General features: G+C 38.4%; 3 protein-coding genes across 3 annotated transcripts; all 3 read right to left on the bottom strand.

The window, feature by feature from the left end:
* Positions 1-2658: 2658 nt before the first annotated feature.
* On the bottom strand, positions 2659-6728 carry LOC146449194 (thrombospondin-type laminin G domain and EAR repeat-containing protein-like). The gene is made up of 4 exons (XM_085101600.1): positions 6634-6728; positions 5943-6037; positions 4683-4811; positions 2659-3719 (listed from the first exon to the last, which is right to left on the bottom strand). Exons 2-4 carry the CDS (start codon positions 6031-6033, stop codon positions 2659-2661), a joined length of 1281 nt encoding a protein of 426 aa, XP_084957726.1. The 5' UTR covers positions 6034-6037; positions 6634-6728.
* A 2608-nt stretch (positions 6729-9336) lies between these two features.
* On the bottom strand, positions 9337-13718 carry LOC146449193 (thrombospondin-type laminin G domain and EAR repeat-containing protein-like). The gene is made up of 4 exons (XM_085101599.1): positions 13589-13718; positions 13074-13174; positions 10905-11036; positions 9337-10555 (listed from the first exon to the last, which is right to left on the bottom strand). The coding sequence occupies exons 2-4, from the start codon at positions 13165-13167 to the stop codon at positions 9498-9500; spliced, it is 1284 nt and encodes a 427-aa protein (XP_084957725.1). The 5' UTR covers positions 13168-13174; positions 13589-13718; the 3' UTR covers positions 9337-9497.
* Positions 13719-20901: 7183 nt separating this feature from the next.
* LOC146449192 (thrombospondin-type laminin G domain and EAR repeat-containing protein-like) lies at positions 20902-24987 on the bottom strand. The gene is made up of 2 exons (XM_085101707.1): positions 24896-24987; positions 20902-22375 (listed from the first exon to the last, which is right to left on the bottom strand). The coding sequence occupies exon 2, from the start codon at positions 22227-22229 to the stop codon at positions 21387-21389; it is 843 nt and encodes a 280-aa protein (XP_084957833.1). The 5' UTR covers positions 22230-22375; positions 24896-24987; the 3' UTR covers positions 20902-21386.
* Between the last annotated feature and the right edge of the window lie 416 nt (positions 24988-25403).

Raw genomic sequence — 25403 nt, 5'->3', positions numbered from 1 at the left:
CCGGTAGTTCTTCAAATCCTCTGATATTATAACCAAAGATAGTTCAGTCATTGAGTTTTAGGTCTACGTTTTTAAATCTTTAGGATCTAGTGGTACTTTTGCATGAAAACCGATCAAAATTCGATAAAATTCCAATTGAGCGCCTTTGAAATCTACAACTCTATAACAAAGCACTATTGAATAAATTAACTCCTCGGCCAAAGTTTGTACATAAAACATGAGGGTTTTACTTTTTTAGCGTTTTGAACCGTTTTAAAGTATTTATTGATGTTAAATATTGTGTGACTAAACGGGTTAAGTACCCTACATGGTAAGCAACCATTGTGGTGACAATATTTACTATATTTTCACTGATAATATGAATAAGCTGCGTGAAAACTAACCTTAGTTTATAATGTTAACACTATTCTTGCAAGGTTGGACTCGTTTCCCAATTATATATCATATCGTGCTTTACGTTTGATACATTTATTTTATTTTTTGATAAATTCTTTTAAATCCTCTGCGAGCTTTGGCGTCTTTATAATTGTTGATTTAACTTAATTCCTTTCCCCCAAACCTCCGAAATAGTCCAGTCAATCTGTGAAATTTGAAGGTTAAACCCACCACAAATTGCAACAAAAGCGAAATATGTCTCATTCTATTCCCAATTTATTGAGGAATACAATTAACTATAAAAATGAGCGAAAAAACGGAACGACGTTTCGGTGTCATCCTGGCACCATTTTCAAGTAAAGAATGCAACAGAAAAGATGATTTATACGTAAAGTGAAGGTGTGAAATAGAATAAATTAAATTAAAACTAAAAGTAACTGTCCGGTGTTCATTCAGAAGGTGTCATAAAATGGGAGTTTTGTCCGTTAGACAAATAGTTTCGCACGAATGGAGTCTGACTGGGTGTTTAGACTCGGTCTCTTCTTTCTGATCCAAAGCATTTCGATAAAGAAATGTCAGGGAAAGCTTGATTGTTTAATATTCGAAATGCTTTGGATCTGTGACAATCTTCTATTCGCGCATACATTGCTGGGATGTGATACCACCTCTCGAGTGTTTGGTATTGGTAGGAGGCTTTAAAGAAAGTCAGATCGAATGCTTTCCGAAAGAAAGCTGATGTGTTTCAGGACCCGCACGCCACACCAGAAGATATTCGTATTGCTGGGGAAAACGCACTGGTCTACTTGTACAACGGTAGACCTGGTGACAAGATCGATACCCTTTGGGTGCAGCATTTCCACCGCAAAGTTTCACCCAGCACGTCATGTGTGCAACCGCGGACACTGCCACCAACACCAGCCGCAGCCAAGTACCATAGTCTACGTGTGAACCACCAAGTCCAACAATGGCATGGAGTGCACAATGGTGCGCTACAGAATGGGGGTAGAGGTTGAAAGATGACAAGATGTCACCTGTTGCAACTGACCTGCAACCTGCACCAGAGTTCTGGAAGCTATTAATTGCAACTGCAAGACAGACTACAGTTCCAACGCTGCAGTTGTGTGAAGTTTGGTTTGTACTGTTCCCCTGCATGAGGGCAGTGCAAAGGTCTGCTGTGTTGCAATGTAGAACTTCCTGAGGGAGATTGTGATTCTGACGATGAGTGACATATTATTAAGAGTTTATCGGCCATATTATTAAGAGTTTATCTGCCTCTTCAGGTACGTTTTAAGCTCTTACTACTAATGTGGTCCATTAGTCTGGTAATTAGTCTGATATTTACAGTGTATAATAGTTAGGAGTGACTAGCAGGTGTGCTAGTTCGTATACAGTTAAAATGTTCTTCAAAATCGCTTCCATTTCTGCCAATTATTTTACATTTTACATTCATCGTATATTTAGTATTAAAATAATAACATAAATATTTTCAAACTTTGTTATTGTTACGCTTAAAAAATTAATCAGAAACGAAGTTGTTATCAGTGAACTTTTCGAAATACGAAACCTGGACACCTAAATACTAAAATTATCATAGTTTATTCCCGTCATTATTACGTCAGACCTCATAACATGCACCAATACTACTCTTAAATTGATTTAATTTGTTGCCCAATCGATTTTTGTTAGCATATTGCCTTTTTTTTTCGAATTAGAGAGTCTACTTCTACATCGGTATTCCATCGATACTGGATTTTCGAATTTTAATAGCGATTCAAATTCCCGCAAAATTAACCTTGTTCCAATGCTCAGATTTTCGGTGACTTTTAGTATGCTATTCCCAGTGGTATTACCAGTGGAATGAGACCTATTAAGCTTTTGTTGCAATTTGTGGTGGGTCATTTACTAACTTTACCGGACTAAAATAATTATAAACTTGGATACAGTTTAATTTAATGGTATGCAAATTAAGCTTTATAATGTTAACAAAGTCCTTGCAATGTTCAGTCGTTTCTCACAACTATACAGTATCCTGTCGTGCTTTATGTGGGATACATTTATGTTGATTAAAGAAAATCTTCTGCGAGCTTTTGGCGCGTTTGTAATTGTTGGCTAAACTTACTCCCGACAACTCGAACCTTCAAGGGAAATTGGAAAAGTTTCGAGTTATTGAGAGTAAAATTATATAGAAAATGATCTGAAGGAAAAGGAAATTGGCTCGAGTTAGCGCGAGGTTCGAGTTATCGGGGGTCGAATGTAGTTCCTAAGTCAGAAATAATTATACACTTAGATCCATTTATACAGCTCGCTGTTGATGTTGTAACCCCCGCCTTTTGTATAATCTGCAATTGCCAGGTAAGTGTGACCTTTGTACTCAAACGACGTCAAATCATTTGCTCCATAAACCATTTCTTGGTATTTGATGAACTGCGATCCAGAGAACCGATACACCACTGTCTTCCCCCGCTCGTTGGCCACACCCAGGAATGTTTCGTCGCAGATCACAAATGGGTGCATGGCGATGGCTCCATGAGTGGGAATGGACTGGAAAAGAACAAACCTGCTGCCATTCCATTTGTAAAGGAACGAATCAACGTCGTAACTTGCCCCATTTATGTAATTTGCGAAGGCAAGGAATGTCTCATCATTGTGGTTAAAGGATTTCACATCGTGGGCGCCATAAGTTTGGAGGGTTTGCACTTTAACAAAGCTGTTGACTGACCACTGGTATACAGGAGATTGCACAGAATACCCCTCTCCGGATTTGAAATTGTTTGCAAAAGCTATAAAAGTTTCACTGTTTATTACAAATGCCGTGCTCCCTATCGCTCTCTCGGTTTCTATCTCCTGAAACTTTTTAAACTGGTTGACTTCCCATTTGTAGATGATTGAGTTTGTAGTGGGTGGATATAACACATTGTTATAACTCGTAACGGCAAGAAAAATTTCCGGCAACATTTGAAAGAAGTGAAAGTTGGTTGCTCCATTTGTTTGAAGGTTTTGGAAAGCAACAAACTGTTGTCCATCCCATTGGTAAATGACCCAGTTCAGGCGGCTTTTAACGCCACCGTAGCGGTTGGCAACAGCAAGATAATGTTTGTCGGCGATCTTAAAATATTCGATATGACGTCCTCCTGTGGTGTTTATGGATTGGAAATTAGAGAACTTTCCAGTTGAATCGTTCAATTTGTAGATGGAAGAGCTTGTCTTATATCTGTTTTTATCACCTCTATAGTTGGCGAAGGCGAGGAAAAGACTCCCATCAATTCTGAACTGTTCAACAGCGCGTGCTCCTCTGGTCGGAGGATCTTGAAATTTCTCGAAGAGAGACAAACTACTGGAACAATCTTAGGTGGAAAGAAAAACAAAAGTGCCTTAAGACATTAAAAAGTCTATAAGTCTATAAGGTGCACTTCTCTGTCTGTGTAGCAGGTTGACCATAAATTTAAGCGGTTGCGTTGGCTTATCAAATTAGCCTGTCCTTGGGGACATTTATGCATTTAAAGTACATAAAGTAAAGTAAAAACGGATTGAATGTCACTATGATACGTACTGAATAAGCTGAACAACACAGTAAACATAGCCTTAAACTCTTTAACATTCAGTTAGTTCTGTTTTTTTGTTATTTGACATATTTACTTTTATTCAACTTATACATATGTACTTATATGTGTATATATATATGTATATTTTATTTTAGCTTTTGTTACAGTTGATGTGATGTCTTACAAAATTTTATCAACTTAATAAATGTAGATGTAGAATTTGTTAAAGCCCTGAGCGTTACCTTAACTCCCTGTTCACACCAATATATTTCCTTTGAAAAAAAGTACATTATATTTCTATGCCTTTGGCCTTTCGCCCACACTAAAACGGTCCAACACACACGTTTTCCAACGGTCGTTAAGATGGAGATTCCATTGGATGGCTAACCTAATAACTGACACGACGCCAAGAGAGGTACGCAGTAGAAGCCTCAAAATATTGTTGCGATATTCCTGCAGTTAAAATGCTGCCCCCAACTCTGGGCCTGGCTCATTTGCCACGTATCTGATCATCTGTTTCGATTCTAGTTGAACCCACTATAGTAAGTAAAATTATCAGTATGCGAAAATGGTGGACTACCTCGACAAAAGATGTAAGAAAGTGGTTCCCTAACCAGTAACGGTGAATTGACTTGGAAAATTTTCGTTGATTCCTCTAAAGTAGAAAGGCGTCTTTTCAATTCAAGGTTGAAAATATTTTCTCTCTGCCAACTACAAATGAACTTTTCACCATGGTTCTGTCTGTTCAATGTGGAGTTAACCTACCTGCATCACAACTCCGTTCAATCTCTGCTGCTATTCTATCGATTAGGTTCTTAACATATTCTTGTTGTTTCTTTTCCTCTTCGTTTTGTTTCCTTATTGCATCACAGACTTTCTCTTCCTCAGCGGTAGCTACAAGAAATGTTTAGGCGACACCCTGAATACATTATGTAATACCAAGAGAAAAGGTTTTTAGTCACCACAATTTCGACAAAATTATCACACTGCTTTAATAATTATAGTGTATTCGAAATTATGCACTGAAAATAGACTAAATAATTCTTTTATAGTTTTTTCTTATTTTCCCCAGGTCCCATATGAAAGCTTCAAAATCAACCAAGTCTAAGTTTTCTAGGGCTTATGTACTGAATAGTTAAGAATTGATACATGCTTAGTGTGCGTATATCGAGTTATGGATGCGACGGGAAGTTTGGATAGCACGTGAGAAGCGTAAGAGTTGCTCGAGGCAACCCAATTCCAAGACGAAAACAAAGTAGCTCTTCACTATATTTTCATCCATTTCTGGGGGAAATTAGCAAAACCTATAAGCAACGGAAGCTCGAGTTTGTCTGATTTGCACACGTCATCTTATAAATGAAGAAGTCCGGTAGTTGTAACTTAGTGACGCAATGATGAAAGTCTACTCTCGCGGTTGTTCCTCAGTCAAATCCCGACGAAAACTTTGTGTTCGAGCGTGAACGAGTTTGCACTTAAGACTCAATACTTATGAAGGTAGATGTAAAGCAAAACTATCCACATTATTCGGTGAGTAAAATAATAACACCGATAAAAAAGAAACCAATTTCGTTAGAAAGTTGAAGTGTTTGTGTTTTAAACACAAGATTTTTTTAACTGAATGTTTTCAGCTGATAAAAAGTGATTGGTACGCGCCTTTAATTTACAGCTTAACTATAATTTTAAATGAATTAAAAATCCATCCACAGTTATCCTTTAACAGAATAGAAAACATTTGTTTTAAAGCTTTCTCACGAAAACGACTCTAAAATCGAGGGAAGGTGGATTTCTCAGACTTTACCAGATAAATTGTGATTAGTTTATCGAAAAGAGCGTAATGACCACATCATGCAGGGAGATAGGGCAATACGGCTCCCCAAAAGTTAACAACTGGAGTGTTAAGTACGGTATGCCAACTTCCTTTTTCCTTCTAATTGAAATTAGTGAAATAAATAAATTATCTATAAGAATCAGTTGCACAGGCATCTTTTTGAAGATCTACTTGTTGATTTTATTATTAATATTTACCTCCAAACTGGATTGACTGTTTTGCTATCACCGCCACCTGGAACACTGTGATGACGAAGACAAGGAACATTGTTTTCTCAAAAGTCATCATGATTCTAACCAATGAAATAAAAACCCAAGGGATCAGTTGTAAATTTCTTACTGTAATGTACAATGCCTTTTTTAAGCGACAGTATTATTATTATTACAAATTTATGGCATACAAAAACAGAAGGCAAGGGATGAAATGCAAGAGTCTAAGACCCCATATTAAAGCAGATCAGCAATGGTACTAAGATGAAAATAATGATGCAAATTAAAATGTGGCAGTAATAAATATTAAATACTATAAAAATAAAAACACTAAGAGAATGAACTATAAATCCATAAAAAAACTTTTCAACTAGGGCTTTAAAAGAATTGACGCTTGTTGCCCCACGACTCACGAATGGAAAGGGGAAGAGACTTCCATGTTCCCACAACTCTATGAAAATAAATAAGGCGGGAAATTTGCTAGAAATGATAGTTTGAACGGCTTAATACCGCCAAACTCCGGCTTTACTCCTTACGAGTCTACTGTGTTGATATATATTTCTTGCACTTTTCCCAGCACGCACCAACATAGCCACAATATAATGATTGTTCGCCGAAGCAACAACTATAAGCAACAACAACAAAAATAAAAGAAATTAAAAACATGGCCATCACCTACCTGCACGTTTGCAAACGTTTTAGTCTTAGCAGAAGCGTTTCTATTAAACAGGGAGTGTGTAGCTTTAAACTCCAACTCAGTGTAGTCTAATAATTGTCTGATCGGAAAGGAATAACAAGAGCTTGTTTGATTCCCAGTGCAAGAATTCAATGAAGATGAAGAAGATGGGGTCCTTTAATGTAATGCCTTGTAGAAGTAGCGGTACTTTAATGTAACGCCTTTTAAAAGTTGCGGTACTTTAATTTAATGCCTCCTAGAAGTTGCGGTATTTAATGTAATGCCTCCTAGAAGTTTTGGTAATTTAATAAAGAAGCAGTTTTGTTTACGCACAGCTGTCTCCGATTGTTCAAAGAGCTGACAACTTTTTCCAGAGGATAAAGCGCTATCCAGTGGATAAAATGTATTGGTTTGAGTACATTGTATCCTCTACATAGCGATTTATTCGCTGGATAGAGTTATGCGCTCTTGGAACAACAGGGGTCTGGTCTGTTTCAGGGATTGTTAAAACGGGGAATGAAGCCGAAATTGAGCGGCGAGCGAGTGGACAATATTTTGGGGGAAACAAAGACAAATGGCGCCTACCATTTTTTTTCGCTGCTTCTATTCTAAACATGCCCTAATTTAAAAGTAAACGCTCATTGAAATATTTCGAACCATAGCCAAAATTATTTTCCTTTATTTATTCTTTTCTTTACGTTTATTATGAGACTATCAATATTTCTGTACGAAGAATATTTACAGAGTAATGAATTTTTAAATATTTTTATCTGAGCGGCCAAATTGCACGTGGAAAAACATTAGACAGTGGCCAACTTGGAAGCCGTTTACAAATTAAAAGCCTTTTGTTCAGCAACAGTCGATAAATGTTTCCTTATTGTACGTATCTCAAGCTTTACACAGATACATTAATAGTTTCCACAGGACAAATATTTGCGGAGAGCTTAATTTTTTCATTCACAATTATTTTATACTCTCGAACGTCATCGGAATTCAGCACTGTGATCTCGCACGATCAACAAGAACAGCTGGTTCAAAACATTTTCCGCTGACGTGTAAACAGTTTACTTGATATGCACTTAGGATATAACTCTAGAAAAGATTAGGAATATGTAACGTTATTACGTGTTATTACTTTCATACAATAAGCAGACTTGCATGTATATAAATGCTATTAAAAAGGAATTGCGGATCTCCGCTTTTAGGCTTGGCTAAATATATATATTTCTCTTTTTATGCTCGGATTTTAACCAACTTAAACGCACCGCTCTCAAGACTCCTCTGAGTACATTGCTTTTAAGACTCTTTTTAATTCACGGCTTTTAAGAATCCTTGAATGCACCGCATTATAATTTAACATTCCTTTTAAAAAAGCACCACTATTAAGACTGCGTGCACTGCTTTTAAGACTTCTTTAATGCACCACTTTGAAGGCTCCCTAAATTGTTTACAATTCCGTTAAAAGCATAGCCTCTAGGACTATTTTAATGTTGTGCCACTTGGTCAGGCCACTCTTTAGGTAAACGTTGATTGGTTAATAACCCCAGATATGGGGCGCCATGTGTAAAAATATTACTTAGAGACAATTTTGCGTTATTTGGTGTTATTTAGTAAATCGCAAATAAAGTACAATTTAAGAATTGGTTCATGCTTTGCGTGCGTATATCGAGTTATAGATGCACGCGGGAAGTTTGGAGAGCACAAAAGAAGCGTAAGAGTTGCTCGAGGCGTAGCCGAGAGCAACCTAGCTTCTTGAGTGCTCTCCAATCTTCCCAAGTGCATCCATAACTCGATATACGCAAAGCTAAAAGCATGAACCAATTATTTTACAACATAGTCAAACTGAGGCAAATGATTCCTGGAAAACAGATTTCGTTCCTGATTAATTACAAAATTGTTAGTCCAAAAAAAGGTGAAAGTGGTTTCTGATATCGGTTTAATCTTAACGTTTTATTAAACTTTAACAAGCTTGCTAAAGGTTAACATTTTTTATGGTGTTGCCTCTCTGTAAAAAGTTTTTTTATAACATAGCGCGCGCATGCTTCCCCCATCTGACTTGCACACGTCATCGGATGGACGCACGGCCGAATCTCAGAGATGCATTTTTGAGATTTATAAATCGTAGTAAAAGTTGACATTGTGATTTCTAAATCGCAGGTTACGTGTCTTTGTGATTTATAAATCACAGTCAACATGTCGTACGATTTGTAAATCGCAAATCTATAACAGGCGTGACGAAAATTATCGTTAAATAATATTTTTGCACATGGCGCCCCATACTAAGCCTCACGTCGTGAGTCTATCAAACGAAAGGGATCCTAGTGATCATTATTAGCCATGACTGATATAAGTGGTACCTGCTGGAAGAGGTAGACTCGATCATAGACTTTTTCTAAAATTGCTTAGTACTCTGTTCTTTAGCTGAGAACAAGGAAGAACTTCAAGCAAAAAATACGTTTTTCCGGTGTGAACGATGGGAAAGTAACAAAAGGGAAGTCAACAAATCCAGAAAATATTTCCTCGGTTTACATGATCACTCCTAGAGCACAATTCATGGCTGTAAGATGTATAAATTTTCAAAGTAAACCGTGAATTATGGGAAGTGTAAGCAATGGACTCCTAACCGACAATCGGTCGAAAACGTTGACAATATTTACGATATGTTCAGTGATAATACGGATTAGCGGTATGCAAACCAAGCTTTAAAATGTTAACACTATCATTGCAAAGTCGGACTCGTTTCTCACAGTTATATATCCTATCGTGCATTATGTTTGATAAATATTTTTGATTAAAGTAAATCTTATGCGAGCTTTGGCGTGTTTGTAATTGTTGGCTTAACCTCAGAAATAATCGTATACTTTGATTCATTTATACAATTCACTGTTGATGTTGTATCTCCCATCTTTCTCAAACGTTGCTATTGCTAGGTAAATGTGACCTTTGTACTCAAACGACGTCATGTCACTCGCCCCATAAGTTATTTTTTCTTGGTATATGATGAACTGTGATACAGAGAACTGATACACATCCAAAAAACCCTCCGAATTGGCCACACCAAGGAACGTTTCGTCGCAGATCTCAAATGGGTGCACGGCGACTGCTGCACGGGTGGGAATGGACTGGAAATGAACGAACCTGCTGCCATTCCACTTGTAAATGAACGAATCAATGTTGGAACTTTTCCCATTATAACCGTTGGCGAAGGCGACGAATGTCTCACCATAGTGGGTAAAGGACTTCACATCGTGGGCGCCATATGTCTGGAGAGTCTGCATTTTAACAAAACTGTTGACTGACCACTTGTATACAGGAGATTGGACATATTGCCCTTCCCCGGATTTGAAATTGTTTGCAAAAGCTATAAAGGGTTCATTGTTTATTACAAATGCCGTGCTCCCTATCGCTCTCTCGGTTTCTATCTCCTGAAACGTTTTAAACTGGTTGACTTCCCATTTGTAGATGACTGAGTTTGTAGTGGGCGTATTTAAGTTATCATTATAACTCGTAACGGCGAGAAACATTTCCGGCAATATTTGAAAGAAATTGAAGTTGGTTGCCCCATTTGTTGGACAGTTTTGGAAAACAACAAACTGTTTTCCATCCCACTGGTAAATGACCGAGTTCAGGCGGCTGTTAACGCCATCGTAGCGGTTGGCAACAGCAAGATAATGTTTGTCGGCGATCGTAAAATATATGATGTGACGTCCTCCTGTGGTGTCTATGGATTGGTAATGAGAGAACTTTCCAGTTGAAACATCCAGTTTGTAGATGGAAGAGCCTGTCTTATATCCGTTTTTATCCCCCTTAAAGTTGGCAAAGGCGAGGAAAATATTCCCATCAATACTGAACTCTTCAACATCGCGTGCTCCTCTAGTTGGAAGATCTTGATATTTCTCGAAGAGGTCCAAACCACCTGAACAATCTTAGGTTAAAAGAAAAACAAAAGTGCCTTAAAACATTAAAAAGTCTGTAAAACATGAAAATAGTCAACATATCACCCACTGGAACTCAAAAACGTACAGACACTTAAGAGCAGATGTCTGTAAATATAAACCAGAGGTTGATATTTACAGACATCTGCTCTAAAGTCAGAAAGGCGTCATTCCAATTCAAAGTTGAAAATATCACCTCTAAAGTCAGAAAGGCGTCATTCCAATTCAAGGTTGAAAATATTTCTTTCTGCCTACTACGGATGAACTTTTCCCTATGGGGACACAATATATATGACGGAAATGGTTATGTCTGTACATTATGGAGTCTTTTTTACCTACCTGCATCACAACTGGTGCGTTCAATCTCTGCTGCTATTCTATCGATTAGGTTCTTAACATACTCTTGTTGTTTCTTTTCCTCCTCGTTTTGTTTCCTAATTGCATCACAGACTCTCTCTTCCTGAGCAGTAGCTACAAAAAATGTTTAGGCAACACCCTGAATACATTATGTAATACCACGAGAAAAGGTTTTTAGTCACCACAATTTCGACAATTAGAATAATCCCACTGCTGAAATAATAGACTATATAAATAATACATTTTATGTTTGTCTGTTTTTCCCCAACTTTAGCAGTCAACAAATTGTAGGTCATGACCAACAGCAACTTTCCATCGCCTTCTCGTTTTGACTTTTTTTCAGAATTAATCAAGTCTGAGTTTTGTAGGGCTAATGTACTGAATAGTTAAGAATTGGTTCATGCTAAACATGGGTAATATTAATTCGAGTTATGAATCTACGGGGGAAGTTTGGAGAGCACGTGAGAAGCGTTCATTTCTGGGGAAATTTTTTTTCAACTTTAAGAGGCGCAGAGTTAAATCGAGAAATTTCTGTTTCTTAAAATTATTACAATATTTTAGTTGTCTTTTCTTAAAAATATAAAGAATAATAAATAAAAAAAAACTAACTAAACGTGCTTTTTGTTTCATTAACTCCATAGGAGATTTGGTGTTAATTAATGGTTACTGAAAGTACTTATGGATCTGACAGCAACTTCTACTCTCAGAATGATTATGTATCATTCAGTGAGTGATACACGAATATTCGGCAAAAGCACGACTGCTCCTATCAGGAGTCGAACCTAAGACTTCCCGACTACTTCTTCGGATTCTCTACCACTGAGCTATACTAGACTCTTCAAAGCTATTGTAGGCCATAACTGCTGTAGATATTTCTCCTATGTTTCTGCTCACAATTAACCCTCTTCCATTCTTAGTCTCCAGTGTCACCCTAAGATAAAACGGCTTTAAGGTCTACATCCATTCTCGGGATAATTCTCATCACTAGTATGTGATTATGAAAACAAACAGGTTTACCACTGAAATATTTTCGGACAAAATTATACCAGATTTGAGTGTATGGATATAAGTGCTCAAAAATATTTCTCTTTGTAAGCAGGAAAAAAGTCAATTTTTGTTGATGTTTTCAAAGCTATTTGGATAAACAAATTTCGCACCTTCCCTCGCTGGTTTGGTTTATTTCTAGATCTAGTGAAGAAAGATCCCCAGAGTTCTCAAGAAATACGTGCCCAAAAAGCCGTTATCGCAAACTACATATGTTCAATTTTGCCTTATATATTTTAAATTATTTTTATGGAAACAGTGTGCGCCTTCCCAAGGTACGTTATTTCGACAGCTTTCTTTGTATACAAGTAACGGTTTTTAAGGAGACTTGTTAGGGTTTTTCATTTTTGTAGTGTTGGTGTAATGTCTGAAGATTACAATAAAGTGAATCCGATCACTTGGACAAACTATATACATCTTGTAACTCTGTTGTTGGACAATACGTAAACGTTAGCTCTGACGTCATACGGGTTACCATGACAACAGGTCAGCTCTACAAAAAGGACCCCTCAAATTTAGTGTTTGCAAGTTATCTCAAAAGCATAGTGGGTGACCTACCGTTTTAATTGCTTTGATGGAAAGCATCCTAAATTCTTTATCTCCCTTGGCAAAATGGTAAAACGTTATCTATTAGGTCTTGTGTTTTATCGAAAAACGCTTTTTTTCCAGTTACAGAAAATTCTACTGGATAACTTTCTCGCAAAAGTTTCTATTTGAGGTGGCATACTAAACATTGCATGCATGAAATAAATCAAGAAAGGTCACCGCGCAAAATTTCGAGATAAAAACAAATGTTTTAATGTTTCCTGCAGCTTTTACTTCCAGTTCGCGCGATTTGACGCTGCATTTCCATTTCCGGTGTTCTGCACGCGCAAATTTCAGTTTGATAGACATTTTGACTCATTTAGCTCACCCGTACACCTTAGCTATGGTGTGCGTCGGTTAAGCTCGCACGCGACCAAAAACCCTTTCGAGCCTCCTTAAACATTTGAATTTGAAAATTTAAACTTAAAAATTTACTTGCCAAGGACTGGCCCATCAAGTCAAAGTGTATTGACAAATTGTCGGTTTTCTTAGCCAGTTTGTCATTATGTTATTAATATTTACCTCCAAACTTACAATTGATGGACTGTTTTGCTGTCACCGCCACCTGGAACACTGTGATGACGAAGACAAGGGACATTGTTTTCTCAAAAGTCATCTTGATTCTAACCCATTGAAGAAAAAAAACAAAACAAATCAAAGGATCAGTTTTACATTTGTTCTCGTGGCCTACTTACAGTGTATTTTTTTTAAAGAAAGAAAAAAGCTGGCCAACCTCGCGAGAAAGGAAGCAATTTTGGCCTTCGCCTGTAAAGTTCGGCAGCCTTAGTTTCTCTACGAAAAGTAAGGAAATGCTTGCATTCTAGTTACTGATTCGTATGAAGTAAATTAGCAGTGGTGAAAGGAAGTAAACGATCAATGTGAAGTGTTTTCTCCTTTTCATCTAGAAATACAAGTCATTTCAATTGCACGTATCAATGGGCTATCTTTGCGTTAAAATAATGTTGAAGCTTACAGAAAAATAAAAATAAAAACTCGCCAGTAGGAAAAAAATCTATTTTCTACTCTGAAGCACATACCTCAAGTGAAATTTGCAATAGTTGTGGTCTGATCAGATATTCCTTTTAACTGGGAGAGTGAAGGAAAACAGAATCCTGCTGGCTTGAGTTATTAACGGATGTTATTTATTCATCAGAAAATGATCAGAACATTTTATGTTAGCCTGATATCAAACATTTGCATAATTAACTGCTGGTAGTGGCATCTGTCCACCGATTTAAAATAAAATCATAAGTCGATTTTTGTTTGGCTGGGATCAAAACTTTGCGATCAAAAATAGAGTTGGATTCAGTCATTCATTGGACAAAAATTAAAAAAGGGCCAAGCTTTGTAAAACAATGACAGAAACGTAATTGGGATGATGAAAGGTGGGCGCCACAGCGGCTGGTGGCCCCTTAATAGCGCTTTTATTATACTGATAAAAGCTTCAGGACTTTGAGAACTAGCAGAATAGATAACATTTACTGGCAACGAAGGACAAAAATGACGAGAAATGAATTAAGTCTAAAAATCATTGGTGACAAATTACTCCTCGATTTTGGCGCGAAATTTCAGCATAATTTCGCATGTGAAACTACTCGATACAATAAACAACTCAAAGGTCAAAATTGTGAGCGTGATTTGTCACCCACGGTACTAAAGGGAATCAAATGGTATACTCGTGAAATTAGGAAATAATTTCAGCAGCATTTTGTTTAAATTCTTATAATTTCCCGAGCCTTCATTTCACTCGTCACATTTTGATTAATAATGCTAATCTGCAGAATAACTAGCACTGACGTGGGAACCTGCCGATAATGGTTGCAAAAAGGGACAAATTATAACAGACTTTTGAGTTATCGATTTTCTAGCGAGTATTAAAACAGTTATACACGGGGCGAGGGTTAAAGAGACAAGTTAAAGGATAAAGTATGAGAACCTATAATTACGGGAAGAACAACTAAAATGGCACAGCTGGCTGCATGCATGCTAATGCTGCTTGGTAAACGTGATCAGTGCAAAGTTAAAAAAAAAAAAACAATAACAACAACTAAACGGTTCAAAACATTTGCCCAGCATTCGCGTGTTGAACTTTTATAATTTTAATCCATTACAAATAATACAAATAATACAAATTTCAAAGTGATCACCAAATTTCAAATTGATAAGCATTGCAACGGCTTAAATTTTGTAAATTTTCAATTTTTTTTTTTCATTACGAGTGAGTGTCTAATTTTCGCGTGTCGGGGGTCGCGGGTAAATAGCCCATTTCCGAGTTTTCGTTTGTCAGAGATCCAAAATTAAGGCCCGAGAACGAGGCTAAGTGCATAGCCTTTGGAACAAACATGGAGGCTTCGAGGAAAGGAACAACATCTAGCAAAGATTTCTCAAAATGTAAGGTAGATGAGCTGAAAAAACACTTGCGGGAGAGAGGCATTCAGTTGAGTGATGGTAGTAAAGGGAAGCGAAAGGCAGAATTGTTTGCAATTGATTTATGCGAGAAAGAAGCGGAAATGAAGCAGAAAAAATTGGAGGATTCTGACGAAGACTGCAAAAACCTGTTGGAAGATAAACTACAGAGAAGTGAGGGGTATTTACCAGATACTAAAACGTTGACTGCTTGGACATACAACTTCTCCAACATTCCAGAATTTACCTTCAGAGACCTGTATAATTACGTAGTGGGTAAGAAGATTATTCGACTAAAAATCATCAGTAATTCAAAAGTCGCCTGGGTTTTAGGCTGTTTCACGATGGCCACTTGGTAGATCTTAAGTATCATCCAGTGAAGGAGAAATGCTTTTGTTTCTTTCAGTTTAATGTAAAACCGACAGAAAGGGCAAAACGTGAAGAAGGTCATAGCAGTTATGATGGATTTGTAACCTTAAAATCCAGCGGAATGATGGTTATTGCAGACACGTAGCAGCTGTGTTGTTCGGCCTACAGTCTATAGTTAGTAACAATTTTATGTCCGTCAACGTGCACTTCGGGAAAGTGCAAATTGAAGAGGAGATTGGAAACAACGAGTATGCTATTCGTTTGAAAGATTTAAAAATTGTAAAAGAAAGGTCTGGCAAAACAGAGAAGGACCCTGTGAAGCCAGATAATTTTGAACCCGTCCATCCATCGTTTGACGCGAGTTCAATGAGGAAAAAGCTCAGAAGAGGCCTTCAGGAAGTTTATCCCCATTTTGTAGCTCTCCAGTTTCTCCCTAAACCGCCAGATCCTGAGATTCCTGAAGCAATAGTAGCTAAGCATATAGCTGATGAACATAACATTGACAGGTATGAAACTGTAGATAATATAAGGGTGTATACCATGAAGGAGTACTCTCATATCTTCAAATGTGAAAATGGTATTGGTAGTGAAGAACTTTGCTTTGATGGGGCGGCACAGTTGTTTATGGACTTCTTGTTAATTGAGGAAAAACCATGTGTAGCTATTTGTGCAAAAAACTGTTCATCAGAGCAACAGCCAGTTCTGGATAGATCAGCGAGCTGGTCGCATAACGGTCTCTAACTTTTATAAAGTTTGCCACATGAAAAAATCAACTGACAAAACAAACACCATTAAACTTCTTATGAACTATTGCCCTATGGAACATATTCCAGAGCAGTTTGAGTAGGGGATAACTTTATTTAAAAAACTGAGTTCGAAACATCAGGAACTGATGGTTGTTGAATCAGTTCTTGTTATTAATCAGAAGTGGCCTTTTCTGGGAGCTAGCCCAGACCGTATTCGATGTTGGTTTCCGTTACGTTGTACTATAGCGGCTCATATTCCAGTTCCAGTGTTACTTCATTCCAGCTACACGTGAATGTCAAATGTCGACCCGCGACACGCGCAAATTAGACACCTTCTATCAGGATATTGTTTTCCCAACTTGGCAAGAAAAAACGTTTTCCTCCTCAGTAAAATTGGCATTTTGCGATTTGAAACTCATTTCTAATCATCGTCTGGTCTTTCGGTTTCAGTGATATGGTCAAAACTATTCTAACGCCCATTCTTGCAAAACGATCGCTTGTTTGTGAAAACAACGTTGAGACGTGGTCTCCTAGAATGCGCATCATCTGTATTTAAATAACGCAATTTAGACCTCGTCTTGCTGTGGCCATTAAAGGCCAGGTCTAACTTAAAACTTTAAGTTTAACTTTAAATTTAAATTTAACTTTAACTTTAAATATTCGGCCCGTAAAGAGTTTCCAGCCTAGAACACACTTCTTGGGCATACAAAATTAAGTTCCCTCACAGTTTCAAAGACAAAATTCACTAGAAGCTGAAGACAAACGTCACTTTCAATGGACTTAAGCCGAAATCTATGGAAATTTATCGAGACTTCTGGGAGGTCTGGGTTGGAAAGTTTCTATACTATAATTTTCTTCACCCCGCCCAGGTGCCTGCTATTGTGGATGTGGATATTTCCCTTGTAAAACGAAAAGAGGAATGGCTCACTTACAATCCAAAAGACAACAACGCAAATAACATAAAATGTTCGAACGAAGGCTTCGTAAAAGCAGCTCACAGGCGAAAGTTTAAGTCTCCTAACGATTTAATTACTTTATTTCAAATCTAAAAATCAATTACATGGCAAAAAATTCGAATTAACATCACGTGTTATTACGGTACTAAACTGCCTCATACTTAACGACTTATGGAATACAAGCATGTAGTTTCCAATACTGCTGCATCTGCTAATAAACTTACATAAATCTTTACTTCTGATTTGAGCTAATTAATCAACATTACTTGTGTACCTTAGTGTGTAGATTATGATCTTATGGCTCTCAAAAAATTTATATACGATATTTCAATTGTTATAGAAGCTGGATACCTTTCGTACCTCCTAATGATTAAGAGCGGCTGCCTGTAAGAATCGAGAACTGCATTTCAGTGACCACTTGGTCGAATTTTTTATACTTCGCCTGAAGATACCCTTGGATTAACTATTTTCAAAAATCATATTTTAAAGTTCCAAGGTATTTTATTTTTTAAGAAAATTGCAAGAGTTTGAAATGCGGCCTAAGTGCGGTCACGGGCCGATGAAAACTGCGAAAATTTAGGTCAAAGGACGAAGCCCCGTTCATGGTGTAAAATAACTCAATGAACTTGAAACTTTACACAAACCTAGACCAACATTTTCTCAAGAAAATTGATAAAATAAACATTCCAAACTCACTGGTTGCTTTGTAAAGCATGAAGATTTGTGTACGCTACTCAAAATGGCCTTGAAACTAATGCCTATTTTCATTAAAATAAAAGTGTTTCTGGTATGTGATTTTCTCTAAATTAAATCTCATATCTCGAAAGACGAATAAAAGAACTTTATTTGTTCCAAGTTTCAAGCTCTGATTCAAACTCTTTCCCACTCAAGAAAGATCGAATATGCGTGCGATACTTGCGTCTCGCAATTCACGTCACGAATTATGAGATCAGAACCGATTTACAAACACTTGACATCTAGAGCCCGTGAATGTTTCCAAACATCACATATTGGTCCCTAAAACTAATCAGACTGACCGAGGACAGCCATTCAATGTTTTCCGTTCCCAGATTTCTTTCCTATTCTGCTTGAAAATAATATATTTATTCCGGTCAATTAGCCTAGGAAACATGTGCAACAAATTTGCATACCATTTCGATGTCGCAGGAAAAAGTAGTGCAAATCAAATTTTACAGCTCCTTTATCTTCTTAAATGAAGCAGTCGATCAGTAAAATGGAGAAAAACGTGTGACTTTGTTCCTGCCGTGTTGTTTTGAGTGTTCGTTTTTAGCAGCGACGGCTCAAATCAATAAGCCAGTGTGACAAAACAACTGTAACTCGATATTCACTTCGCTGATGTCGGTAACGCGCACGTGATCCTGACGCTTATAGCTAGGGGGGAGACGGGAGGTCAGGTTAGTGGGGAATAATCAGTGCTCTCAAATATACAGATTTCATATTTTTAATTGTGAGGATGGTGGTTATGGATGTTTTTTTTTTTTTTCGCGAAAAAATCGACGTTCCAGGGTCTGTATAACTGTAAGTTTTTTCGCGAAAAAAAAAAAATACAAAGCTGGCAAGACGGGCTCTCGCTTCTCTTGTACAGTCTTTTAGCTTGACAAAGTGTACATCGCCAGGGTAGTCGTAGCTTAGCCCACAAGCAGTACTTTTCACTGTTTACAGTTTCTAAAAGCGCCCTCTTCGTGCAGGATTCCATACCGAAATGCCTGGCCAGGATCACGTGCGCGTTACCGACATCAGCGAAGTGAATCATCGAGTTACAGTTGTTTTCACTGGCCTATTGATTTGAGCCGTCGCTGCTAAAAACGAACACTCAAAACAACACGGCAGGAACAAAGTCACACGTTTTTCTCCATTTTACTGATCGACTGCTTCATTTAAGAAGGTAAAGGAGCTGTAAAGTTTGATTTCACTACTTTTTCCTGCGACATCGAAACGGTATGCAAATTTGTTGCACATGTTTCCTAGGCTAATTGACCGGAATAAATATATTATTTTCAAGCAGAATAGGAAAGAAATCTGGGAACGGAAAACATCGAATAGCTGTCTTCAGTCAGTCTGATTAGTTTTAGGGACCAATATGTGATGTTTGGAAACATTCACGGGATCCAGATGTCAAGTGTTTGTGAATCAGTTCTGATCTCATATAAATTCGTGACGTGAATTGCGAGCCGCAAGTATCGCACGCATATTCGATCTTTCTTGAGTGGGAAAGAGTTTGAATCAGAGCTTGAAACTTGGAACAAATAAAGTTCTTTTATTCGTCTTTCGAGATATGAGATTTAATTTAGAGAAAATCACATATCAGAAACACTTTTACTTCAATGAAAATAGGCATTAGTTTCAAGGCCATTTTGAGTAGCGTACACAAATCTTCATGCTTTAGAAAGCAGCCAGCGAGTTTGGAATGTTTATTGCATTAATTTTCTTGTGAAATGGCTGGTCTAGGTTTGTGTAAAGTTTCAAGTTCATTGAGTTATTTTACACCGTGTACGGGGCTTCGTCCTTTGACCTAAATTTTCGCGGTTTTTATCGGCCCGTGACCGCACCTAGGCCGCATTTTAAACTCTTGCAATTTTCTCAAAAAATAAAATACCTTGGAACTTTAAAATAAGATTTTCGAAAATGGTTAACCCAAGGATATCTTCAGACGAAATATAAGAAATTCGACCAAGTGGTCGCTGAAATGCAGTTCTCGACTCTTACAGGCAGCCGCTCTTAAATGGTTACTTCTGCTTAAGCTACAACTAAAATTAGAAGAAAATTGGATTTGAGTGCGCTGGCAGGGATGAGGATAGGAGAGAGTGATTCAAATCTCCACCTCTCGCAAGTTCCTATCTTTTCCTGTCCTAAACGCCTGGTTCAAATATTTTCCTTGGCGACTCAAATCTTGTTTTACACCCCACAGTTCATACTCACCCCATTACATCTAATCCTGGAATATTACTAAACGTGCTAATATTTCTGCCACCCACTATTATCTCAAAGTTGTAACTTTTTTGCCGGTTCTCTTTTGGATTTCACTTCTATTTCTTATAGTTCTCACGAGCCTCTTTCTTAGATCCTTTCCTACTCTCATGCTCACCGTCTACTTCTTTCTCTTCTTCTCGACATTCTACGGTTACCATTCACGTCTCTCTAGAATACATTCCTCTTCTATCTCTTTTAATAGAAGAAAGGTCCTCGCAGTTAGTACACAACTTAAGCAGTTGCGAAAAGAAAGCCTGAAAAAATTTCACTCTTGAACGGGATTAGAACCCATGACCTCTGCGATGCTGGTGCAGTGCTCTACCAACTGAGCTATCAGGCCAACTGGGAGCTGGTCATATTGTGAGGGATGAATAAATGAATAGAAATATATGAAAGATACAGTTGAACTGCGGATGAAAATTTAATAGAAAAAAGATTCTCGCATTTAGTACCCAACTTAAGCAGTTGCGAAAAGAAAGCCTGAAAAAAATTCAGGTTGAACGGGATTCGAACCCATGACCTCTGCGATGCTGGTGCAGTGCTCTACCAACTGAGCTATCAAGCCAACTGGGAGCTGGTCATATTGACAATATGAATATGAATGAATTGACAATATGGTCATATTAACAAGACTCACAATATGACCAGCCAGATGTTCTGTCAGTCAACTTGTGTTTCATGGAATATGGTTTCCACGCCTTTAAATTGTCCAATGGTAAACGTCTTAATTACTGATATATGATAACGATAATTACAACATTTACAGTGATAATATGGATTATCTTTAAGGAAACTAAGCTCTACAACGGTAATACTGTCCTTGCAAGGTTGCAGGCGTTTCTCATTGTTTTTTCTCCTATTGTGCTTTATGTTGTATTAAGGGGGCAATACACCTAAATTTGAATGAAATTTGAAGAGGTTTCAAGAAGGGATAGAGGTAAGAAAATGATGTTTGGAACACCAACAGACAGTTGATGCCCACGCAAGAGCACCCCAGGTTGCTTGTGGACTGACTTGATATCCTTCTATTAATTATTAACTACAAATTCCAATTTTAAAACTTCACTAAATCTTCAATATTTCTTATTTCTCTTAATTTTACCAATCTTTCTAGAAAAACTACTCCCCCTAAATATACCCCAAAATCACCCAAAAATTCGCAAATACCCCACAACACAGATTCACGATATGATGACAGGGTTTTTGGATTGCTTGAAACGCGAACGGGATATTTCCATTAAAGCCATGTCAAGTGGCGGTAAAATGGCCTTCAGGTGTAACTACCCCTTAACTTAAATTTTCTGGGAACTTTGGCTGTTTGCAATTGTTGGCGTAAACAACCCACAAACCTAAACATAAACATACACTTACATCCATTTAAAAAGCGTGCTGTCTTTTTCAAAATATGCAACTGCCAGGTAAATGTGACCTTTGTACTCAAATGACGTCATAGAACTCACACTAAAATTTATCATTTCTTGGTATTTGATGAACTGTGATCCCGAGAACCGATACACTACTCCTCTCTCGCTGGCTACACCCAAAAACGCTTCATCGCAGATCTCAAACGGATGCAGGGCGGTGGCTTGACTAGTTGGAATGGACTGGAAATGGGCGAACCTGCTGCCACTCCACTTGTAAATGAACGAATCGATGTTGCTACTTTTCCCATTATATGCGTTGGCAAAGGCGAGGAATGTCTCACCATTGTGGGTAAAGGACTTCACATCGTGAGCGCCGTTTGTCTGGACAGCCTGCACTTTAACAAAGCTGTTGACTGACCACTTGTATACAGGAGATTGGACAGAATAGCCATTTCCAGATTTTATAAAGTTTGCAAAAACTATAAAAGTTTCATCGTTTATTACAAACGTCGTGCATCCCGTCGCTATCTCGGTTTCTATTTCCTGAAACGTTTTAAACTGGTTGCCCTCCAATTTGTAGATGATTGACTTTTCGAGGTTACTGCTCGTAACGGCTAGAAACATTGCCGGCCACACCTGGAAGAAATGTAACTTGCTTGTTCCATTTGCTGGAAAACTTTGTGAAACAACAAATTGTTGTCCATTCCACTGATAAATAACCAAGTCTCCAATAGTTCGGTGGGCAAAAGCGAGATAATGTTTGTCGGCGATCGTAAAATATTCGATGCGTCCGGCAGTAGTGTCTATGGTTTGGAAGAGAGAAAATGTTCCAGTTAAATTGTCCATTTTGTAGATGAAAGAGCCAGTATGATCTATACCGTTGGTGAAGGCAAGGAAAAGACTTTCATCAAAGCTGAAACATTCAACAGCGCGAGCACTTCTGGTTGGCAAATCTTGATATTTTTCGAAATGATACTTACTACTGGAACAATCTTTAAAAGAAATACAAAATTACCCTTAAATGAATAGTCAACTCTAACAAAAATTCGCAAAATATTCTGGGGTCAAAGGGTTACATGCGTGATAGTCTTTGCAATACTTAATTGAAACGTGAAAATAGAATTATTCCGTTCCACCAATATAGGAACTTTGATCAGTTTGTAACGTGATAAGCCACACTACTTTTCTTTTGAGATATCGATGTGAAGTTCAGTAAAGTCTGCTATGGTTTTTTTGGCTGCGTGGATTCACTCATTTTGTTTAGCGTATGTTGCTTTTGGATGCCAAAACTTTCTCGAGTTGCCCCTGTATTCATTCATACTATTTTTACGTGGTACAGTTAGGTCATAACCTCGTTCCCGGATTCCTCGCTCTTCTTTCCCCGAGAAAGGACCCTGGTTGCGGCTGGTCGCGTTACTGCTAGCCTGTTCCAGGCTCCTAGAGGGACGCGCGTAGGAGAGGGTTAGAGGACGAAAACAAGGGGGGCTGGGGGAGAGAAAAAGAGGGAAAGAAGAGGAGCCTATAATCATTTTCTTAAACACCCCATGCCGGTATACCAGCTCCCGGTGTACGCTCTGATTGGTCAGTTTTGACAGTTCACACATCACACGAAAGATATCGCGAAAGAATCTGAAAGAGTCAAAATGGCGAGTGTGTCACACGCGCGTGGTTTTCATGAGACTAAGTTTAATGCAGTTTTAGAGAATTGTCTTCGATATTTTCCGCAAGTTCAAGTACTCAGGAAGGAACAAACAGCGTGCCTTCTCAATCTAGCTCGTGGGAAAGCCATTTTGCCATTCTACCCACCGGTTTCGGGAAGAGCTTGATATTTCAACTGTTTCCTCGAGTCTCGAGTGCTTTGTGCTCAAGTGAAGTCAAGCCCTTGTCAACCATTATAGTGGTTCCTCCGTTGGTTTCAGTGATGAGAGATCAGGTCGAGCAGTTAAAACAACTAGGGTTCTCGGCCGCAGTAATAGGAATTGGCGACGAATGTATAACAAATACTATAGCTCTCGAAAGCGAGAGACAACAATGATAAGCTTTAAAAGACGAGGATCTGTTAGACACTCATATCCGTGATAAACAAACATCCCGCGGCAGTTTCAATCTTCCCGCAGCGATATGCAATAGCATAAGCATGAATTCACGAGTAAAGAAATCCACGGATCCTGTATCTTCACAGATAAAATTTATTTAGCGCTACCTAAAAACTTGCAGTTAATACGAGCCGATAAACTTTAACAAATGCCACTGAGCTAGCATACACAATGGCATATCAAAAATTAATCCTAACGGCTCATACCCTGCGAGCAGAGGCCCTTCGATCTTCCTAGATAAGTTTGTAAGCAGAGTGGTCGCATTACGTTTTGATCAAAAGGGAAGAATCTCTTATACAAAAGGAAAATCGCTTAAAGACATGCTTGCATTGTAAAAGCTTTTATCAAAACAACGGACACACAGTGGGAGTCGTGCAGGTCTGTCAACCCCATTTTAACATTAAACGTGCCATAAATTCTGGCCAGGGTCCTCGCAAAAGTGAGGCAGCCGACGCTGGAAAGCTCTTCGTTTCTTAAAAGCTTGCGAAGACACAACCAAGCGAAGACAAAACATCTGCCAACACCAGAGTCTCGTCGCTCGATAACGTCGCGTTAATAAGTTCCTTATTTCGAACGACGTTGAACAAGTACACCCGGAGAACTTTCGTTCCAAGACACGTCAAATTTTTTTGGCAAAATCTACAGGATTTTGAGAGTTGAAATCCCAAGCCCGGAGAACCTTTCGGTGTCCGCGACATCGAAGCGATGTTGGGACAACCGCGCGAACTCGAGAACTCGCGCGAGTAATCGAAACCCGTGACAATGAAACGTTTGACATTTTGACATGTAGACACATTTTGGAAAAAGTGGGCGGCATGAGGTGTTTAAGAAAATGATAACAGGTTCCTCTTCTTTCCCTCTTTTTCTCTCCCCCAGCCCCCCTCGTTTTCGTCCCTTCGCCCTTTCCTTCGCGCGTTTCTCTAGGAGCCTGGAACAGGCTACGTTACTGCACGCGACATACTAATCTCCCCAGTCTGAGTACGCTCATTGTATTATATTGTTCGCAAGATCCGAACAGAGATTTCAAGCGGGCCTACAGGAAATTAAGAAAATGTGAGAGATCTGGCACAGTTTCATACGGTCTGCAAAAATCGTATATCTTGTTTCTTTAGTAAAAAAATTCTACTTACTCGGTTAAGAAACTTCAACAGTTAAGTGGCATGACAGAGGAGAACTAATAACGCCGAGGTCCTACAGTCAGTTGCACAAACTATTAACAATTCCATAACCTGACAAACATATAGCTTATTTACCTGCCAGAAGGTTCTTATGGGAACCGCACTAAATCTTGCAGTCAACCCTTTCCCGAGCAGATGTATTTTAGGAAGAAGCAATGCCGATAAAAATTGACATACCGCATACGTTTTCACGGGAAAAGTAGGGAAGTGGGTTATATATTCAACTATATCTACCTACCTGTGTCACCAACTGCGCAAATGGTACTCTCAATCTCCGTTATTATTCTGTCGACCAGTTCGTTAACCTGTTCTTGCTTTTTGCTATTCACGTCGTTTCGCTTCTTAATCGCCTCAATGACTTTCTCCCATGACAGGACGCAGGCGGGCTAGACTGTAAGTTTCGCAAAGGAATGCTAGTAGAATCTACTAGCATTCCTAACATTCCTCAAATTAAGACTCACCCGGTTTCTTTTCTTTTGGGACTTGCAAGGTGTCGTAATCTGTTTTTATGTCATGGAGGATGTAATTAAATCAAAAACAGACCAGGCCGGGTATAGGAATATGATCTGGACTACATGTCACATCAAGAAGTGCCAAGAAATCAAAACGTGATGTGAAATTAGAGTAAATGCAAATGTACAATGTAATTGCGCTACTCGAAATGGCGGACGCGGCCGACTAAAATAGCTCGCAAAGGCGGGCCATTTACTGGCGCAGAGATACTCATGAAGAAAGGTTAAGGCAGA

The sequence above is a fragment of the Pavona decussata genome, unplaced genomic scaffold (assembly GCF_977016875.1).
Source record: "Pavona decussata unplaced genomic scaffold, jaPavDecu1.1 SCAFFOLD_602, whole genome shotgun sequence".
Classification (NCBI taxonomy): domain Eukaryota; kingdom Metazoa; phylum Cnidaria; class Anthozoa; order Scleractinia; family Agariciidae; genus Pavona; species Pavona decussata.
The sequence above is the reverse complement of the archived record's forward strand: the minus strand, read 5'-3'. Positions and strand labels throughout refer to the sequence as shown.